Consider the following 23239-nt stretch of genomic DNA (forward strand, 5'->3'; position numbering starts at 1 on the left):
GTAACTTAAAAAAGTACGTTCTATGTCCTAAAATAAAAAGTATGTTCTTTCATTTGGGATATTTTTATCGCACTGAAAAATGTGCCCTTACTCCGTGTGGGGTTTTATCTCCTGACCTGAAGAACGGCCTCCTCCTGCTTGTTTCCATGGAGATGTTGTTGATTTGTTGACTTTAATATTCCACAGTATGGCGTAAAACATATTTATCTCTAAGGACAATGTTCCCTCCGAAGAATAGTTTTAACTTTCTGTTTCGTGCTGGAATCGTGCAGCTGAATTTCCACCTCTAGAATGTTCCATACTATCACTTTAAGATTATGATAAGCCTCGAGGAAATGAATATAAGTTAATACAATGCATAGAAACCCAACCTGTGTGTGTGTTTATTGTGCATGTTGCAATTCAGTGAGCCTCAACATGACCCGGTGAACCTCTCTCACCTGTGTGACCTTTGACCTCTCACCTAGAAGTCTTTTAGGGTAATCTGGACCAGCGCCAGCAGCAATATTATGCATGAGGATGAGTGAGGGCCGCTCCCAGGGGCTGATGGGAAACCGCGTCAGGAGCGGAGTCAGGTGCATGTCAGAGCCTGCAGACGAGTAACACTGTTCAAATATGAATTTAATCTAATCTCATCTGCACTGCCCAGACACGCGAGCTTTTGACACATAGATATTACTCACTACCGTATCATAAAACCAGAGAATTTGTCATTAAAAGTATTGTGTTTCCTGTAAAATTGTAATTATGACTATTTAAAGGTCCTATATTACGCAAAATAGATTCTTGTGAGCTTTAAGTCATGTTATAATGTTGTTACATCCTCAAAAACAGACCTGGAGTTGTGTTTTGTTTCATTTACACATGTTTGAGTAACACTTTATTATTATATTGTCTACATTTCCAAATCTCAAAATGTTCTGTTCCACCTTGTGATGTCATGAAGTGGTAGTTTTCAAGTTAACAGCTACGTTTTACCTTTAGTTCAGTAGAGATTGGCAATTCAAAGGAGGAAATTATCCAGATGATTCTAGTGAAGGTGTGTGGAATTTAAGAGGTCTATACTACAGGGTTAGCAGCTTTTTACATTATAAAAGAGGATTTATTTTTCCTGTGCAGAAGAAATTATGTCACTATGTCATTATGATAATTACACTCTTTGCTAATTGTGCCCATTTAAATTAAATACAAAATGGCAGCCAGACCCGTTGACAGAAATTTTGGGGCTCGGAGCAAGAAGCCTCATATGGGCCCCCCTCTAATATAAATGAATAAAATGATGGTCCAATTCATGGGCCCCTAAAACCCTGTGGCCCGGGACCACAGACCTCTTTGTCCCCCTCTGTCTACTCCTCTGATGGCTGCCACACATCCATCATTCTGGCACTGGGGCAGCTGTGACTCCAAAACTACATCACCAGCATCAACACTGTAACGACTACAGTTATGACCTATGAAAAAATCTATTGTTATTAAAACAGCAAATGACCTTTAATGAATACTTTAAAAATGAATGTGCTACTTAAAGCTGCACTATGTAACTCTTCATCATCATGGTATGGCAAATTTTGTTTGTTGTAAGAGATGTTAAAAGCAGAGATGGGTAGAATCATGAAAAACTGTACTCAAGAAAGAGTGATGTTACTTCAAAATAATATCACTCAAGTAAAAGTACAAAGTAGTGGTCCAAGAAATAACTCAAGTAAAAAAGAAAAGACACCACTACTTAAGTAAGAGCAGTGGTGAAGTACTCAGTTTTGTTACTTAAGTAAAAGGACAGATACTAGAGCAAAGAAATACTCAAGTAAAAGCTAAGTATCACATGAAAAGGTCTAAAGTAAAAATGTTTAAGTACCTGTTTAAAAATGTGCTTCAAGAGTAAAAAAGTAAAAGTATTTTGCACATGTTTTGAGGTCAAATAAAGCTTCAAATGTAGTGAATTTGATAAAGTTTTCAGCTAAATTTTGTTCAACAGAAACAATTGAGTCGATATTTTTTTCCAGCTGTTTTTTTTCTGTATATTTTTGTTTGCTCAAATTAAAAACATATTTTAAATAAACCCTCAGCCTTTTTAGAAGGTCTCACACAATAATAACAAATATGCTTACTTTTCAGTCAAGTTCAGAAATGTAGACAAGCAGAAAGTAAAAGTAAAAGGTATCTCTTTAAAATAAAGTACAGATATGAGATATCTAAAAATTCTACTTAAGTACAGTACAGTACTAGTTTTACTTCATTACGTTCCACCACTGAGTAAGAGTAACTTAAAGAGTAACTGTTGGGATGTATTTATAATTTGATGTTCATGTAAATAAAAGAGCAAAACATTAAATACTGCACAAATCTGGTATTTTTAAAGGACAGATGCAAAAATGAGACAAACTAAACCATATCTGAAGGAGCTGCAAGAAACACAAATGTTTAAATCATTTCATATTGTCGACATAAAGTTAAGTGACAAACACTTGTAGACTTACTGACAGTGGGAAGAGGAACCACGACTTTTACTCAACTAAGAGCACCGCTACTTCAACTTAAAAAAAAAAAAACTTATGTAGGAGTAAAAGTATGCTGCTAGAAAAGTATTCTGAAAAGTGCAATTTCTTTACTCGAGTAAATGTATCAGAGTATTACTCACCTGTGTTTAAAAGTACAGATGGCAAAATGCATTCACTAAGTAACTCATGTTTGTGTAGCCTTATATTTTATTTTACTTGCCCAGTGCTATGATAGATTTAGCCTTTTTTTTAAAAAACAAAACAAAAACTATTTATCTTGATTTTGCATTGCATATTTTTACTCTCCTGCTGTTCCTGAACTGTATATTGCAACACTGGAATTTCCCTCTTATATTATTATTGAATTATTGTACTCTGAATGTGGAAACAGTGTGAACCAGACAGTTACTTACATTTTAGTTTTGGGTTATTGGTTAACGCCCCCAAGAGACAAATCAACAAAAAACATTAAACTCTTTCAAAGTTTATTTTCTAACGTGACAACTTGACGCAAACTGACAGCAGGAGGAGCACGTGAGACTCTCCCGCAACTGGTACCGCTTAAGTGGGAGGGGCCAGCTGATTAGAGGGGCGGGACTTGGCTTTACGCCGCGTGTGGGTTTGTGCCTCTGCGCGCGCACGTGTGTGTGTGTGTGTGTGTGTGTGTGTGTGTGTATGAGTGTGTGTGTGACTGGGACAAACTGAGCGAGGACTCCCTGCTTCACACCGGCCGCTCTCCAGACTGAAGAGTGGCACGTTTCTCCCCCAAAACAACTCCAAAAGTGTCCGAAAACAAAACAAAGTACAGCTGAGCGCGCTACGGGAGGTCGAGGAGGACACGGCGAGGACGCAGCGCGCTTTGGGGCACGTTTTGGACACATTTTTCATTGGATTTTCAACTTTTTTTCCCCAGTGCGCTACAGAAAACCCGATGAAACAAAAGACATATACGCGCTTACTGTAGTTGCATTGAGCGCTGGCTGTGCGTCAACTGTGCGCGCACGCTCTTTACCGCGGACTGTGGGATCTTTTGGGGACTGACACCAAGCACATGAGCGGCTCTGAGCGCGCTCTGGATCCCCTGGGATTACAATAACGAGGCGATGGATAATTTCTTCACGGAGGTAAGACGCAGCTCCATTCACAGCATTACGCGCTTGGCTCTGCGCGTAAAACTGGTGCCAAATAGGTGTAAAGCTGGTTCATTGAAACTTTGAACCCTGTGCGTTTTGGTTACGATCTTATATTCACTTTTCTCATCTACTGTGTTTATTATTAGGCTAAAGAGGGGGTGGGAGAGTGCTAAAAGTCAACAACAATTCAGTTTGATGCGTTTGGTTATTACATTATCATTGGGGATTATTGATTTTGAGCTATGGAGACTTTTAATTCCTGCTGCATCATGATAATCTGAACATTTCATTGTTCATTGTATCACATTGTTCTAAAAATGATGTACATTTATTAAAGCCTATGGGACCTTGTTGCACCTGAGTTATAATATGAACATGTTTGTATGAATGAACACCAACAGGACAAAGGAACAAAATACAGCTTTAAAAAAAATATTTGACAATGACTTTGTGACCCTGTGGACCCTCACAAACTGCATTTTATCTCTATCTGTCAAGATTTTTTTGGAAATGTAGACACTAACTATTCATAAGCCTACAAAAATAACCGTACTTTGGTATAATTATTCATAAAAGCTACATGAGGCTACAAGACTTAAGGCAAAATTCTATTCAATTCAACTTTCTTTATATAGCACAATCAGCTGACAAATGTGCTTCACAAAAAAACCCAAGATACACAGATAACATGATGCATAGGAAAAGTACAATAAAACACCAAGATGTTCTGTGTAGCTAGTATTAAATGCCAAGGAGAAAAGGTGGATTTTCACTCTAGTTTTAAACTGCATTAAAATTGCATGTTTAAAATGTGTGTTTTTACCAGATTTAATCAAATATAACACTTTTTTGCATATCAGATTATCAAAATACAAACAAACTCTTCATTATATATTTATTTTACTCATTTACCCCTTTAATAAATAACACACATTTTCTTATATCTGTACTATATATGGTGTATGTTGTTTTCATAATAGTATTTGAACAAAGGGACTCTAGGTAATATTTTTTGTCCATTTATCCATATGCATTTAATCTATATTCCCAGTATGCTCAAACCTGGCACCAGCATCTCTCCTGTGACTTTTGTTTTGGTGAATACAAAAACAAAAGCACACCATCCCACAACATATCTGCACACCTGACTCTGCCAATTGTACGCAGCTCTACTAGCACCGCATGAACGTAAAAAAGAGGTGGTCCCCCCGGGTTTGAGGCATTTCCGCACCTCTCCTCTGCTCCTCTGAAGAAAACGCAGCCCTGTAATGTTAAACCTATTCTTAGCTCAGCTCTGAGTCTGGACCCTGTCAGCTCTGGGACTTGTTGAATGGGTAAAGATAAAGTGGAGTTCGGCGCACTTCCGGTTCTCACTGATTTGAAATGTGCAAGGAGATAGACTACGGTCAAGTTTGTTCTGTTTTCTGTTCTAGTCCTGGGTTAGTCCTGGTGCGGGTCCCAGTTGTTTTCCCGGTTTTCCTGTGATGATAACACTGTTTTTGTTAGCATTTTTGGTTTTGAATGAGTAGATGTTTATTAGACACCATATTGATCCTTCTCGCTGGGGGTGTTGTACATGTAAGTCTATGGTAGAATGTTCAGCTGTTACTATGGTGACACAATGCACACATTAGCAAACACATTTTCAGAAGCCTGTGATCAATACGAGCATTCATGGTCCTATTTAGGTGTTTGATTTTCAACAAAAACGGTGAGAGCGACCAACTGAAAAACTGTTGGCTAACGCTAGCTAGCTTGTGACTGTAATTTCATTTGCTGTGAGAGACTTGATTAACAGCACAAATCAGCTTATCTGTTGCAGTTCCAACTAAGTCAGCTCTTTCTGGTTAGACTGTGTTCAAATAAAGCTCAGATTAAAGTCTAACAAAGCCTCAGACATAGCAGTGCCTCTAGTTAGCATCGCCCCCAGGGAATGTTGATAACATCAGCTGCAAAATATCAATATAAACAAATTATGATTGATTTATGAAGTATTTTTGAATGTGTGTATTATTGTTACAGTGCATAATATTGTGTTTGCGGACTTAAAAGCCTCTTAAAGGTAAAGTTCTGTTGTTGTTTATAGCTACTAAAGATGCTGAGTTGCTACATTGTTATAGCCAATTATTATTAGTTTTCTAATCATGTGTAAATATGTCACTATTACTTTTGTGTTACTGTATTTTCCATATTGAGCAACAAGTGTATTAAAACTGCAATATTGTGATTCGAGTGAAAGTTAATGAAATGATGACTTTACTACAACTGCCAGCCCCAAGTGCTACTAAAAGCATCACTAAACAGCCTAAAACATACTGCAAAACTAAGAGAGCCAAGTACAAATTTGATTCTGAGTGAAAATAAAAAGCATGTGCACCAGTAGACATCGAGAGGATCTTCGAAATTTGAACTTTGCCCCAAATTGTCCAAAATTTGGTGAGAGAAGCTTAAAGTTAAACCTGACATGACCAAAGTACATCCCTCAGGCCACTTTTTGAACCACTTTTCGGTTCAAAAAGTGGTCTCTAGTTAAGTGTGTTTGCCTGCCAGCTAACTGTCTTAATCATTTTTGTCAATTTCTTTTTAAGCTTAGTAAGCAAAATGCTGATCTATCTATTTATTACAGGGTAGGCTGCTTAAAAGTCTGACATTTTTAAGGTGGAACTCAGCCAGCCCATTATTGTCAATATCGCAAGAGCTTCTGTTACAATCATACTGTGTAAAGAAGTGGAATAAGTGTAAAGAAGTGGAATAAGTGACCGTATAGTACTGTTTTTGTTAGCACTTTTGGTTTTGAATGGGTATAAGTTTATTATCCATCGCGCTGGAGGTGTTTTGCATGTATGTCTATGGTGGAATGTTCAGCAGTTACCATGGTGACACAATACACACATTAGCAAACGTTGCCAAGATCATCTGAAAAGTCAAGATAAAATACAAAATGGATTTAGCCCTGTTTAGGAGTCTGATTGTTTTCAACAATAAAGGTGAAAGTGACAAACTGAAAAACTGTTGGCTAATGCTAGCTAGCTTGTGACTGTAATTTTATTTGCTGTGAGAGACTTGATTAACAGTACAAATCAACTCACCTGCCTCCTCATACGTTCTGGTTCCACCTAATTCAGCTCTTTCTGGTCAGACTGTGTTCAAATAAAGCTCAGATTAAAGTCTAACAAAATATCAGACATAGCAGTGCCCACAGTTAACGGGAATGTTGATGACATCAGTTGCAAAGTATCAATATACAACAACCAAGTATCTTAGCAACGAAAAAGCCAATCCGGAGCGAGGCTGTTGTAGGTAACGCCCCTTTACGTGCACACCGCTGGTTTAGCAGGGAGTAGTCACTTAGCAACGCTGTCAATCACACCTGTTGCTAACACTAACGGGAGTGACCTTGAGGAAAAAAGGTGCCCGGTTTGTTCGTTATTAATGTTCATAAATACCAGGATCATGCAGCGCGAGTAAATACGAGCATTTTAAGACCAAAATGACGATCCTGACAACGGCAGTTACAGAGAGAGGGGCGATAGTTTTTCAGTGTAAAGTGAACTGGAGCCAGAGTCGATAGAGCTGGAAGAGCGCCCATGCTCTCTTTCTATTTGGAATGCGGCGGCTAGCAGGTTAGCTATGTCCATTTATATACCTACAGTCTATGGTTACAACATGTACAGTTGATATCCTGCTGACTTTTAAGATCTAAATTTACAATACCACCTTAAATCCAGACCTCTAATCATCGACTCTATCTTTAGTTCTATCTTCTATTTTATCTTTGCATTATTGACACAACATCGAAAAAACTAGTAGCTCCAAACCACATTTTAAAACCATTCCAAACCGGTTTATCCTCTGCTCCTTAACGGTCGCAGCGTTTATGACTTTATGTTTGAAAAAAAAAAAAAGAAGCTTCCTGTGATCTGATTGGCCGGCTCTAAAATCCAGGAAGAGGTCAAAGTTCAACATGGAGGAGCTTGTTGATTTTTTTCCCTTTTCTTTTGCTGAGTCGGTCTCATGACGACTACATCTGGAGAGAAGGAAGGATAGAGGAGGGGTGGAAGTGAGAAGGAGGGATATAGAGAGAGGAAGAGAGAGAAAGGGGGAAAAGGAAGATAGAAAGAAAGAGCAATAAGAGAGACAGGAAAAAAACAAGAAAGAAAGAAAGAAAGAAAGAAAGGGGATAGAGAGAGAGAGTAGGAAGGATAGAGAAGCGGTAGAGTGAGAACTAGAGGTAGAGAGATAGAGAAACATAAACGAGAAGGAAGAAGGGATAGACAAATGGAGAGATCAAGAGAAAGAAGAAGTGATAGAGAGAGGAGGCAATGAGAGAGCAAGTGAGCGAATGTAAAAGGGATAGAGAAAGCGAATGAGGCCATCAGAGAAGGAGAAAAGGGTGAATAAAAGAGAAAGAGAGACAGAGAGAGAGGGATAGAGAGCGAGATAAAGAGAGGTGGTAAAGAGAGAGAGAATGAGAAAGAACGGAGATAGAGAGAGGAGGTAAAGACAGAGAGCAACAGAGCGAATTTAAAGGAGAAAGAGAGACCCAGAGAGAGTGAGAGAAAGAGAGGAATGTTAGAGAGACACAAAGAGAGAAGGAGGTAAAAAGAGAGAAGTAGAAAGAACGGGGAAAGAGAGAGGAGGTAAAGAGACAGAAGGAGAAAGAAGGGGGATAAGAGAGGAGGGAAAGACAGAGAGCAAGCGAGCAAACTAAAAGGAAAGAGAGAAAGCGAGAACGAGATGGTTGGAGAGAGAGACAAAGAGAAGGAAGGGTAGAGAGAGAGAAATGAAGAGAGAAAGACAAGGAAAGTGAAAGACAGAAAGAATGAGGGATGGAGAAAAAGTGGACAAAAAGAAAGAGAGAAAAGGGGGGAATGAGAGAGGCCAACGAGGAAAGAATGAGTGATACAAAGAGAGGTGATGGAGAGAAAAGAAGGGCTAGAGAGTGAAAGAGAGAGAGTGAGTGGCACAGTGGAGTCAGATATCAGTGGCTGCATGTGCCAGTGGATCACGGTTTGAAACAAAGAGCTCAGTCTTAAAGGAAAAAGGCCACTGGACCAGGAAGTAGATCTGGACTTTTGGGAATGTTAGGCACTTTTGGGAATGTCAGGAACGTTGACTAAGGGAACACATACAATATTTTCTCATATTTCTGCTCTGGGGCTCACAAAGGAGGTGAGTTTATATTGTACATAAGGTAAATAGTTTGTGTAACTCACTGCAGTAGGCACAGTGTGGAAAACAGTCTTCCAGCTAGCTCCTCTTGATTCTAGATACTCCCCACAGAAATGTGCCCTTTGCATTTGACCCATCTTACCATGCATTTGTCCTCTACATTTGAACCATCATTCCATGCACTAGTCTGCTGTATTTGACCCATCATACCATTAATTTGTCCTCTGCATTTGACCAATATTTTCATGCATTTATCCTCTGCATTTTGCCCATACTTCCATTCATTTTTCCTCTACATTTGACCTATCCTTCCATGCATTAGTCCTCTGCATTTTACTCATCATTCCATGCATTTATCCTCTGCATTTGACCAATCTTTCCATGCAATTGTCGTCTGCATTTATCCTCTGCATTTGACCCATCCTCCCATGCATTTGTCCTCTGCATTTGATCCATCTTTCCATGCATTTATCCTCTGCATTTGACCCATTCTCCCATGCATTTTTCCTCTGCATTTGACCCATCCTCCCATGCATTTATCCTCTGCATTTGACACATCCTTTCAGGAATTTATCCTCTATATTTCACCCATCCTTTCAGATATTTTTCCTCTGCATTTGACCCATCCATCTGTACATTTGTCCTTTATTAATGCTCCTGTCTTTGTTATAGACACATGTATTTTAGAGTTGTGATTATTCATATTAACCTCTGCAGACTTGGAGCGCTCTTGTTATGATGAGAGTGATTACCTCATGGGAGTACCATAAACATTACCTGCTTAACCACAACTACATCCATTTGTCATTTTCACACGAGTTATTCCAGAGAGTTCCGGCGGGCATTTCTGTTGGCCCCGTTCCCACGTCTTATCGGCCGTGAGCGATGTTGTAAGTGAGACTTTCAGAGCCGTTACCTGGCACACACATCATCACAACAAAGGTGTGTCTGCGGCTTAGGGCCCAGTTCAAAAGTTGATTCGTCAGAGTTAAAGCTGCAACGGCTGGAGCACGGCTGACGATATGAGGAAACGGTGTCACGGCGTAGTTTATATTCAAAAGATCACCTCGCCCAATCATGAGTCAGGAAATACAGACGTACCACCCGAAACAAACCAAGACGGAATAGATGACTGACAAATTTAATGGTGAGAAATTACACGGAGAAGGAGTTACACTGACTTAAGTAATTATTTAAAAGTGCTCTGAGTAACCCTTCTGCTTCACTCCGTTTCCCAGCTTCATAATTGGGCTAAAACATTTGTGAAAAATATATAGTTATGATTTTACTGACAGACATTGCAATTAAATTTGTGATTTATGTTTTAATAAGAGGATTCTGTTCAAAGTTTACATTTGAAACATGCCCAGAAGAACTGACAAAAAGACAGAAATATGAACTGACAAACATTGCATTTGACCCATCCTTCCATGCATTTGTCCTCTGTACTTGACCCATCCTTCCATGCATTTTTCCTCTACATTTGACCAATCATTTAATGCAGTTGTCCTCTGCATTCAACCCATCATTCAATGCATTTATTCTCTGTATTTAACCCATTCTTCCATGCATTTGTCTTCTACATTTGACCGATCTTTCTGTGCAATTGTCCACAGGTTCATGTTTTATTTTTTCCAGATCAGGCCATTTATAAAATTTTACATCAAATTCTTTCTAAAATCATCTGTAAGAACAAAACAAAAACTTCCACAAACTTCCTCAGATTTGCTAATTCCTTGTTTCTCTGAGCACAGGTCGCCTCTGCCTCATCTTTGAAACCCCCAACGCGCAAAATTCAGAGTTGTTGTGGCAGTGTGTCACATTTGTGTACTTAGGTTTCTTAAATAAGACCCCAGATCTGTGGAAAGGCGAGCCAGCTCAGTTTTTTTCCAAGATATTTTTATGAAATAAAATAAATGCATGAAAGATAGGTTAAATGCCATACTGCGGTCTATTCTAGGCAAAACAAGAACATCTCCATGGAGACGGGCTGATGGCAGACCCTCCATGGAGAAAAGTTCCATAGTACAAATAAACGTCACAGCTTTGAATGGCACGCTACATTTATTTGGTCGGTAACTTCAAACACAGAATCTGCTTTTGGGACTTTTTTTTAAATTACAAATCTTAGTAATCCTAGTAATTGCAATTTAGCTGAAAATGTAAACTTTGTGCCTGTTTTTGACCCCACCACGGAGCAAGCAGCTAGAAAATCGCTTGCTTCTGTGAAAACAATCGATTGCAGGATGTTTGTGGTGCAGATTACTCGTCTCTACCTTTTGTTAGTATACAGATCTTATCTTTAACCGACTTTAGCGGAAAATCCACGCGTTTCCGGCTGGCTCGATTGCGCGAAGCCGGTTGATGATGGTTCTATCCCCTCGGCCGGCCTCAGGAAACCATGGGGTGAGAGTTGAAAGTGTGCTGACAGATGGAACAGAGGTATTGTTTTAAACAGTAGAGCACGTCCTTTAGCAGCTCTGTAATTACACAGCAGAGTCACAACAGTCTGGACTCAGGCCTGGCTAAATATAGATCTGGGGACGCTCTATGCACCAGTCTGACTTTGACCTAGGGCTGCGAGGTTAGTTTAACTGAAATAACAATTTGACAGGTTGTAAGTGGCGAGTGTGACTTTATTTACAGTGACTATACCAGATTTTTCCATGTAATAAAGCAACATTTGTTTTACTTCAGCGCGTACAGATGATAAAAGCAGCTCTGACGGTGAAAATGATGTACTGTGTGTGCGTCTGCATCTAATTATAGAGTGATTTATCATCCACGAACCAGGCTGGTGAGGGTGGTGCGTTGTTTGCATGCTAGTTGGTAGCGGTGGCGTGATAGCAAAACTTGGCTCTGGGGTCTGGTAGTTATGCAAAGTGCTTATAAACTCAACGTGGTGAATAATTAGCATGCTAGGACAGTGAGGAGTCATTTTCGACCGCTGCAAACTGTTTAAATAACATCATTTTCTCTGCAAACAGCAAAATATTGTGTTAAAGCTGCTAATCCTGTAGATTAGACCACTAAAATGCCATTGGCCAGTGTAACAGGTTTTTGTAAATTTGTTTTGTGTAAGCCTTATTTACTCGATTTTAGCCGTTACAAAATAAATATACATTGCCACTAAGTAGACTCAAGCCTTTGTCCTGCCTACAGTAAACATTGTACACAAACAACTGCAGACTGGTTAGCAAAATACTGCACCCATCTTACACCACTCATCATATGTATCGTGATAACAACCAAGAGGATCTGGTTTAAAAACAACAACATGGCCTTTCCATTAACTTTGCGGTGAGATTGACATTGACGTAACAAAGCGTGTTTCGATGCGTTCTCAGTAGTATTGGCGCGATACTAAAGTGTCACACTTGATTGCGATACTAACGAAGAGACTCAATGCACAAAATGTCTGTGTAATCCCTCAGTCGTGGTGGTCTGATCCACAGCAAGACGTTTCGCTGCTCATCCAACCTGCTTCTTCAGTTCTATTTGTCCAGTTGATAGGTTTAAATTTCATCTTTTGCTATCATTGCTCAATACTGATTTAGGTACCAGCATTAAATAGTAGTACTTTCTGTTATATTCTCATGTGTCCTTATATCTGTGTAATCCCTCAGTCGTCCAGTAGGTTCCATAGTGGTCCATGGTGTATACTAGTCTATGTGTCTTATACCTGTTCTGACACATCTCAAGATCATTCTAAAGCTGTTCAGATTCATTTCTATCCTGCGAATGTGACTTTTTAGCATCGATACCTGCTCAAATGAGTATCTGCTTTCGACACTAGTTTCAATGTCGATTAGTATCTGATTTTCGATACTTTTGATAACTCGACATCACAGTTGTAGTCCGTCCAAACTGTCCGACTGTTATTTTCATGTCCATTTTCATTGCTCCCTTAACTCTGTTTCGGACTCCCTCGTTACAATCATTAAACATTAACAGCTCAATTAGACTTTAATGCCTTCGCCGCAACAATCCAAAAGTCCCACTACACTGAACGCCTCATGTGCCTTCCATTCTTCCACCGTGGCGGGCCCGTTTTCCTTCTATAATGTGGCGGTTTGGAGAGCTCTTGGTGTAATCCGACACCGATGGAGCCGGCACACAGAACCAGGAGGAATTCCAAAGCTCACAGACTGGTAGTTTTGTGCTGTTGTCGTCACGATATAGGCTAACGGCTAAGCTACAATTGTATGTGGGTTTAGGAGGGGGTGGTGCCTGGTCTATGTTTGTCTATGAGGTATCCAGGTTTGGTTTGAGTGGTACAGAAGAAGGCTTTGGGCTTTAAAATGGAAAGGTCTGCAGCCAGGCCTCTGACAGTAAAAGCATGTGGTTTGGAGCAGAGTTCAGACCAGTTCAGTCTTTGGAGGAATAATGCAGACTATTTTTGTGTAAATTGGTTCTTATTAATTAAACGTCTGTCTTCTTGATGTTAACGAATCAATAGTGAAGGTTTTTTTTTAGCTTTTAAGGTAAAGGTGTACTTTGTTTATCCCTTGCGAACAAAATTCATCGCTAACAGTTTTTCAATGTAAAGTGAATCGGAGCCAGAGTCGATAGAGCACTTCCTATTTGGAACGCGGCGGCTAGCAGGTTAGCTCCAGCCATTTACATATCTACAGTCGATGGTTACAACATATGTAGTCGGCTGTTCCTCCATCATTAGCTTACTCAAAGTTGTCATTTGTTGGAGTCCAGATAGTAGATGGACCCTGTATATTTTAAAACAAAATCCAAAATAGAGTTGTAGGTTATTTAAGGAACAAGATGGTAGTCTTATATGAGTCCTGATTTGCACGGAAAGACCTCCCACAGCAGCAGCCATAGCACTGTTTACAAGAGATCAGCGTCATTGAGTTTTAAGCGTATAATTACATCAGTATTTGTTTAAAGGAGTGCCGTTTGCTGTCTGCACAGAGAATTAGATGAATAATAGAGAGTATGAGACTCCTTACACGGGACTAGCGTAGAGTATAGACCCGATGTTTTAATAGTCAGGGTTGATGTGGGAAAGTTGGTGCTCACTGCGTGTTTGTTTTGTTCTGTCACTGAGTTCACACATGCTCAGTGCATCAGCGTATATCACTCTGTGTGTACATACCACAGGCTGTCAAAAGTCTCGAAAATCAAATACTAATCGATACTAAAACTAGAATCGAAACTAGATACAGATTTGAGCAGGTATCGATACTGAAAAAGTCACATAACTGAATAAATTTGGCCTATCGCTTAAGTATAAGACCACATTATTTTGGGCTGACAATTACATTACTGTAAATGAAAGAGCTTTTAAAATTATCATTTGGGTATCAAAAATGGTATCGAGTATGGAGTCTATTCTAGTCTTTAATATCGAAATGGAGTTGTAAATTTTAGTATCGTGACAAGAAGGGACTGTACTCTATCTCTGTGTTGTAATATACTTACATGTGTTTTGTCACAGTACAGATATATATTGTAAAAGCAGCTTTTAGGGTCATTTTAAAGTGTTTTTTTTTTTTTTTTTTTTTATCTGTTCACATGCTAATCATTGTTAGCTGTGGTGTGATGCACAAACTAAAAATAAAAAAAAAGATCATGAATTATCTATAGACTCACTGAGGTGATGATGTTAGGAAAGTAATTAATACGTTTAGATCGCTGCAAACAGTTTAAAATAGACTAGTTCTGTTTTTCACATTTAAAGATTAGAAAAATCAGATACAGCACCTTTTAAAATCATATACTTACTTAGCTCTACTTACAAATAAAAAAAAAATAATATCACTAAGACAATTAGATATGTTTCCCTTTCTAAAACCCTGGTTCCCGTATCAATTTATCAAAAATACAGTCCGACTGAATTTTTGTGCATTTTGATTAAGCTGTAACAGAAGTCGACGGCTACTGTGACTGTTATATTAAAACTTGACATGAAAAGTAACTCTGGACATTCTCAAAAGAGGCTAGTTTTCCATGAATTGTCTGCATGACCCTAGCTCTCACGGTCCACTTGTAGCTGTATCACACACACACACACACACTCACTGCGGATATATGACCTCAGATAAAAAACTTGCGAGGAATTATTTTGTTTTCAAAGTGAATTAGAAACCGCACGGTCAATGTTTGGGTTACAGTGCTGTGTCTGTGTTTGGACTAGACCTGTACTCAAATATAATACAAGGTTATTAATATCAAAGCTGACAAGAACCAGTCAAGGACAACACATGAAGAAAGATAGCACAAAGATGTATGAAATATTAAAAGGTGCAGTGCGTTACCTTGAAGTTGAAGGTCTTGTGAAACTGGAGAAAACATTGGATTGATTCTCAGTAGATTTGAGGCAACATTTTGGAATTTGACGAAATATTTGAGCATGAAAAAGAACCAAACTAGGGTAAGATATACAGCAATTGAATCCAGAGGTGGGTTGTACTTATATTTACTTATAGTTACTTTTACTATTTAATATTTGTCCTAACGTTACTTCAAATTATAAATCAGATGTTGTGTCCTTACAGTTACTCTTTAAGTTACTCTTATTTGAGTAGTAGTTTTCCCAAATGTTTTTTTTTTTTACCCTTGATTCAGTAATCTCTTGGACCACTACTTTGTACTAATATTAATATAGTAATAGTAGAATTTTTGCCAACTCTACCCACATCAAACCACAATCTGAATGGTTTTAATTAGCGATTATGATTAGTCAACAAAATATCTTGGCAAACTACAAAAAACATGACCGAGCCAAATGCTATCAACTATAGAGCCCTTCATTAAAAGAAAGAAAACGTTACATGTCATTTATTTCCATCTAATTATTTTATGTTTAAGGATTTTTAAGTGAATGTAAATGCTTCATTAACATAGAATTTTGAGATATTGACACAATCCAGTAATGTTTCATGTCATCATACTGAACCATCTTATGCTCTATGGCTTGTAGATTAATTTTATGAAACAAAATTTGCAGATAATTTCCATTTCACAATTTAAAGTATGTTTAAATAGGTTATATGCTTGGGAATCTTTGCCGATTATACCGTAGCCTCTAGATCATATATTTAAAGCTCTCCATTATCTTGACTGGAAATGGAACTGGACACAGCACATAAACAAACATTGCTCTCCTTTAATCCTTTGGACAAATTAGATGTTTTGTTCACCGCAGCTAAACATAAAGAGCTTATAAGTCTGACCACCATCACCATACTGTCACTGCCGGTAAAGGTTTAACCCACTAATCCTGACCCAGACCTGGAAGTCCACACATAAGACTCCTCCAACAAAGAACCAGGAGTCAGGGGTCCTCAGAACAAACTCACTTTGACCCGTAAATCCCAGTCAGACACAAGACTGAGTTAGCATCACGGACTGTATATATAAGTGGACATAGATCACCTGCTAGCCGCCAAGTTCCAAATAGAAAGTGATCATCCATCCCCTTTGGCTCCAATTCACTTAACATTGAGAAAATTGTCACCCTTTTCTCTGTAACTGCTGCTATCAGACTCATTTTGATCTTAAAATGTTCGTATTAACCTGCTCTACATGATCCTGGTGTTTTTCTCCGTTGGTTCTTTGGGTGCCATGATACTCGCGGTCGAGGAGTCTGCCCCAAATTCGCTGATAACTGCTCTAGCCTCGATGAGCTTCATTTGACTGGACCTGAACGCTATGAGTGACGTCACACTCAGTCCACTTCTTTGTACAGTCTATGGTTAGCTTGTGGACACAATGTTGGTACACCGATCTGATGTGTCACTTAATCCATTTCCTTGGAGACCACTGGCAACATTCTTATTGTGAGCCTCTCCTCTCCACACATCTGACTTGTAACTTGGCTTGGCAGTGTCATTTGCATGGTTCTATGGAGATATGTGCCATACTACGGAAAATTTCAGGTAAAAACAATTGCATGTCCCAGTGAGTAGTCAAATCGTTTCAAAATCAAACCAAGATTATCCTTTCCAGTTGTTCGTTCTTCTACTGTCTGAAGTATTTACGCCTGCTTTATGACACGACAAGTTTTGCAATACATTTTCTATGAAGATGCATAAAATAACTGTGTAGCCCCCTCCAGTCCCTTACCACAACCCAACACATGTCAGATCTTGTGACTCGTGATGAAAAATATATGCCGTGAAAATGCATTCTCCCCAGACTCTTTAGAAGAATCCAAACCAGGCCAAAGGTTGTCCTCTACTGGCATGAGCTAGCTAACCACATCTGCACATTAGCATCCAGCTAGTTCTATTCCATACGTTGTGCGACATACTTGTGTTATGCTGAAATCGGTTGAGAATTTGAGACCAGTAGGCTGCAGGGGGAATGGCATTAGAGTGATGTTTAAAGCTGTCAGTTGTGGTAGGGTTTAATGTTTGGAAGGGGGCTGGCTAATCGTTGGAATTCCTGTCCAGGCATGGTCTCCAGCTGATCACGCTTTCAATTATAACCAAGTCTAATCAATTTCTATGAACAGACAGAAAACACTTGTACACAAACTTGAAAGAGAAGATCTTATACGTAATTTAATAGTAGCTGCCTCAAGGGTATAGGCTAAGCGCAATATTATTCAAGTATATTTTGACAGACTTGCAAATACTGCCATTATGCCACTGGGCAAGACACCGAACCAGTACAAAAAGAGTTTGATAGTGTTTGGATTTTAAAAACGTAAAGGAGCTTCTTTGATTTCCAGCAGGAGATACACTAATTATACAAGATTACTGACAATTACGCAAATTAAACACAACGCAACTCCAGGTATGTTTTTGTCGAGGGAACGTGCGCTCAAAAATGTCTATACTGTAATACTGGTCTTTTAAGGTTGTAAAATTCCTACACGTTTATTACCACTGTACTCGCAGACACTGGTGATAACAGTAACACCTGGCTCACAAAACCATCATTTTTATATAGACACCTGCAGGAAGGAAGCCATTACTGCGCCCGAGTTTACCTCCAAGGCAAAACAGGACACGTCTGGTCCGCAAACATCCACGTAAACTGTACTAAAGTATGTGACCGTTACTTTTTAGGAGTCAGACAATGACATAAGTACTTTTACTACCTTCGACTGGGTTTGTGTTACGTAATGAGGCCGATAATAACAGAAAGAGAAGCTATGGAAAGTGTCTGAGCAGGTATTTGTGAGGTTAACCAAATGCAGTGTATACAGTGTAAGGGTTTAATGAACTATATTTAACATAGTTTTGGCTTTCATTGGAATTTACAGGCTCTATTTGATATTTGTTAAACGTCCTATCATTATGGCTAATTTTTTATTGCTAAAGTCTTGAAAATCTTTGTACCACGCTTGTCTCCATGGAGTGAAGTTTAATGCTTTATTGTGGAACATTCCTGGTAAAGCAATAACATCTCCATAGTGATAAGAAGATGGCAGACTATCCATCACAGAAGTTACATATTGCACTTTTAACCACGTTGGAAGTGTTGATCGCACATCTTTGATTAATATGCTTACTCAAAATGCTCCAGATGCCCTTTCGCCTTCAACAGATTCGTTCTGATCATTTGAACACTCAGATGATTCAGGTAATTGCTATGGCAACAACAACGCCAATTTTTTTTATCACTCTGGAACTCATGTATAGTCTGGGGTATGCAGTCCTGTGGAACTATTGGGAATATTCATGTTGTTGTTACTAAAAAACCTTTGTTATTAACGTCTTTTATATCCAGTAGAAATCACTTGACCATGTTTCAACAAACTTCCTGTTGCTTGCCTCTCAACATTCTTTAGCTTAGATGTTTCCAGAGAATCAGTTTTTATAACACACTTTGAACCAGTAATAAAAATTCAGCCATTTTGTTTATTTATCACATTATTCCCAAATTCCTTGCTTTTTCTACTCTGGGCTCTTCAGACTCGACTTTGGGTTCACTGGAGGACTTGACACATTTCCAAAACAAGCTAACAGTGGACAAATCTACAACTTTATCTGCATCCACTTCTTCAAAGAAACTTGGGTAAAGCATGATAGGAGACTAAAGCAAGGACTTATGGGTCATTAGGCCAGGGAGATCAGACGAGGGGAGCTGGGAACGATTACAAATGACCACAAGTGAAACATTAACTGGCAAGTGAGGACTGGAGTTTTTCTTACATCTTTTTGTATGGATTCTTTGGGGAAAAAAACTAACATGCATTCTGTAGCTCTTAATGTTTGTGTAAATAAATGTGTTCTCTACATTTGAGCCATACTTCTTGTTTCTACTGGAAAAACATGTCAGGGGCAAAAAGCGACCCTTGTGTAGAGCCCTGGCCAGCAATTTTGCTCAGGAGTACCTAGCTGGAGAGTTAATAGACAGTAGGGATGGGGAAAATGGAGTACCAAAAGTAAACCCACCCAGACACATATTGTAATCAGAAATTAAACTTTGGACCTTGTTGCTATGCCACCAAGATAGTCAGAATATAATTTGCTATGGAACTATTTCTTCATCGTATCATCGTCATATGTATTTTTCATCTTTTTAATACAGTTTTTGAGATTTTTTGGTAGTTTTACCATTGGTAGGTTTGCTTTTATCATAATAATCTCAGTAAAGGTCACTGTGGAGCATGAAATATATTTTAGCTCAGTGGTAGAGCCGGGTGGATTAGCACAGACTCTCGGAAACGCCTAGCAACAAAGATCTTATCCATTACATGTTGCTCTTAGTTTTCCGATTTCTTCTGGAAAGTTAGCCTAGCTTGACTAATAAATTCCCAACTTGAACTGCACCTTTGTTTTGTTCACTCCATTAGGATTCAGAGTTGGAAAGTAAGTAAGTACATTTTTTTGAGTAATTGTACTTTTTAAGTAGATTTTTAAGCTCTGATTGGCCAGAGCAAATGTTTAAAATGACAGAATTCAGTTTTATTAGTTTTAATTCTGTTTTATTTTATTTTTTTCATAAAAGAGTAATATAAAATGCTTTTAAAACTGCTTCATACACTGAGTAGTATTTTTCATCTTAAATTTTTCATTTTACTTAAAAATGTAATATACTTACTGCACTTGTAATTGAGTAAATTTTTCAAATTGTAAAAAAAAATGTAATTGAGTACAAATTTACTCTATCCGCCACTACAAAAAAAAAAAAAAAAAAAAATCACTCTGAATAGAAACAATTGAATACATTTTTTCCATAGCTATTTTTATTTGTATATTTTTGTTTGCTTAACCTACAAATATGTTAAAAATAAACCCTCAGCATCTTTTACATGTCTCAGACAACAATAATAATTGAGTAAATTTTTCAAATTGTAAAAAAAAATGTAATTGAGTACAAATTTACTCTATCCGCCACAAAAAAAAAAAAAAAAAAAAAAAAAAAAATCACTCTGAATAGAAACAATTGAATACATTTTTTCCATAGCTATTTTTATTTGTATATTTTTGTTTGCTTAACCTACAAATATGTTAAAAATAAACCCTCAGCATCTTTTACATGTCTCAGACAACAATAAAAATACTCTTACTTTTAAGCCCTGTTCAAAAATGTAGCGGAGTAGAAAGTCCAGATACCTGCTCTCAAATGTAATGAAGTAAAAGTAAAGAGTATCCACAGTACAGTAAAGTACAGATACCTACATTTTTTACTACTTTTATTTGGTTACGTTCCACCAGTGCTTTAGCTTAGTAAAAGTCACTCACACGTTACCAACACCTTACCTTGCCCTTTAACTTTTCTCCGTGTTTTATTCCCTGAAGCCAGTCTTGACTTATGGCTTTAATTAGCTCACTTTCTCAGACCGATTCTGACCTTTCCTTCTTGAAAACCCCGGCGCCTCTAGTTTGATCTCAATGAAAAGCCCGTAAGAAGGATGTCTGTATTCTCATTGTACCACTTCTTTCCCACAGCTGGACAACACATGGCACCAACACACACCCACATATCCTGCTAATGCTACTAACTGCACCGCTTTCCCTTTCTCACACTTGTATAAACAATAGTCTAAAACGTGCGCTCGCATTCTCCAACAAAACTAGGTCAGGTGGCTTGAACAAAGACCCCTTTCCCTACTTTTCAACATTCCGGCGAGATTTTGAACTCCGGAAAGTAGTAAGAAGTTCGTAAATAGCTCTGTGCAACATCTAAAGTGTGCAAACATGCAGTTGTTTGGATTGAAAAGCTGAGTCTCGTTTTGTCATGTGAGATCGATTTAGTTTGAAATGCGCTGCAGTCACGGGCAGAAGAAGGATCAGTATGAGCCAGGAGAAAACCGCAGAAGTCCTCTTGCTATTTAATATGAAGGAATTTGATGCAAAGTCTAAAAATGGCACGAGGAACAGGAGGTATAGAAAATGGTGGAATGCATAACTATGGCTAACAAAGATGTTGCTTCATAGTTATGACTCTTTTGGCGTGAAGTAAGCCTATTTTAGACATTGTTTATGAGGTAATCTGCAGGAAACCCATTCCAATACAGTGGGAAAAGTCTGCATGTGTAATATAGTGTTGTCTGCTTATATTTGCAAATGTCTTAAATGTCTTACGTCTGAGGCATCGGCTGTATAAATAAATGGACATAGCTAACCCGCAAGCCGCTGCATTCCAAATCCAGCTCCATTGATTCTGGCTCCCATTCATTTTATATTGAAAAACGGTCGCCCCTCTCCCTGTAACTGCTGCTCTCAGGCTCATCATTTTGGAATTAAAATGTTCATATTTGGATGGACTATGTCTCTTGCCTGGCCTGGGAACACCTTGGGGTCCCACTGGAGGAGCTGGAGGACGTGTCTGGGGTGAGGGAAGTCTGGAAGTCCCTGCTTAGTTGGCTGCCCCCCCGACCCAGCCACGGATAAGTGGAAGAAAATGAATAGATGGATGTTTCTATTATTTCGCTATTATGTTAGTCTGTTATTAATGTCCAAGATATGAACATTAATAACAGACAAATCAAGCACCTTCTTTTCCCCAACAGGTTTGATTGACAGTGCTAAACCAGGGCGCTACAACAGCCTCACTTTTGATTGGGTCTTTGGTTGCTATGATACTCGTGATCGGAGTTCCAAAATGGGACTCAGCTCCAAATTGGCCCCTATAACTGCTAGCTTCAATGAGCTTCATTTGGCTGGAGTTGAACGCTATGGGAGACGTCACGCTACCTTAGTCCACTTCTTTTTACAGTTTATGGTCTGAGGCCAAGTTTAGCATGTGGATAAATGTCTATTATTTGTGACATGAGAACCAAGGTCACTTAACTTTTATGGTAACCTTTGTAAAGCTTGTTCTCACCAGTTTTGAGTTTAATATCACTGTCACATGGGCGGCCTTATTTCCACTGGGTTTATTCATTATATATGCATAATGTCCTTTGGGACTTGCATAGGCCTATTCAAATATACTCCCATATGTTTTCCTCATCTCAAGTACCGAACACCCCATTACACTTTGTTGGATTTCACGATCTAATACTGTATGCCATTCCTCATATATAGGCCTGTATGTAAGCTGGGTTTACTACTTTCCTTTGAGCTCAATGAAAAATCTATTGAACCAATGTGAAAGCTAATAAAATCAAAACAGACCTGGTTTAATAAAATGGGAGAACACGTTTTGATGACATTGTCCAGGCCACTACTTTTATTAACACAGAACTCAATGCTCCCTTATTTAAACGTAACTACTATTTCCTGGGATCTGGAGTTACAAAATATGTACACTCATCTCTACTAAATGTATTTCGACAAAGCAATGGGCGACTACTTTGAGGATTTGAATATAAAATAATATATATATTTTTTTACTTTTTTTCTTTGCTGAAAAACTGAATGAGATTTTGACTGGTTGTGCATATTTGGCTATATTTTGGCTAAAAACTAGCATACTGCACATACTACTACTAGCCATTTCAACAAATATTTTGCAGTGTGGAGAAATATTAGAGTAATGTTTTTGTTCATAGTTGTTAGTATCCTATTGTTCATGTCTGCAATGTCACTACTCAAACCAAGATAGGCTACTTCTCAGATTTTTTTTCACCGTGTAGCTCCTGTTTTCTTCCTCCTGTGTGAAATACGTGAAACTTTAGAGCTTCTGAAGTACATTGTCATGACCGGGTGCTAAGATAAATGCTCCGTCTCCTGCCGCTTCGACCTCCAAGTGCAACCTCCATCTACCTCCATAAAAGCCCCATTACCGCACCCAGGTTTAGCACGCCCCAAACCGCGGCTAGCTCTCCGGTTTCTCGTGCCAGCCGCTAACTGCGCTAGCTGTGGGTTCGCACTTGGAGAGACGCTGATTTGTGATGCCCTTATAAAAACTAATGAAAGGGTAGTGTGCAAGAGGCAAAGCATACGAACTTTTAGGGTAATTTACCGTAAGTCTATTTTATCCCTATGAACTGTTTAATTAGTAGCCTAATAGTTCCATTAATAGGAGTGGAAAGTTGAAATGCTTTAAAGTTGTTTCCAATGAATGTAGCAA

At 38.6% G+C, this 23239-nt stretch overlaps 1 protein-coding gene across 1 annotated transcript in view; it reads left to right on the plus strand.

Annotated features, from left to right (window-relative positions):
- Positions 1–3237: 3237 nt before the first annotated feature.
- myo10 (myosin X) overlaps positions 3238–23239 on the plus strand; it is a 119860-nt gene continuing 99858 nt past the window's right edge. The window contains exon 1 of the mRNA XM_033982865.2: positions 3238–3622. Within this exon, the coding sequence (XP_033838756.1) occupies positions 3602–3622 (21 nt within the window). The 5' untranslated portion in view covers positions 3238–3601. The remainder of the gene's footprint in view (positions 3623–23239) is intronic.

Source organism: Periophthalmus magnuspinnatus, chromosome 17 (genome assembly GCF_009829125.3).
Source record: "Periophthalmus magnuspinnatus isolate fPerMag1 chromosome 17, fPerMag1.2.pri, whole genome shotgun sequence".
Lineage (NCBI taxonomy): Eukaryota > Metazoa > Chordata > Actinopteri > Gobiiformes > Gobiidae > Periophthalmus > Periophthalmus magnuspinnatus.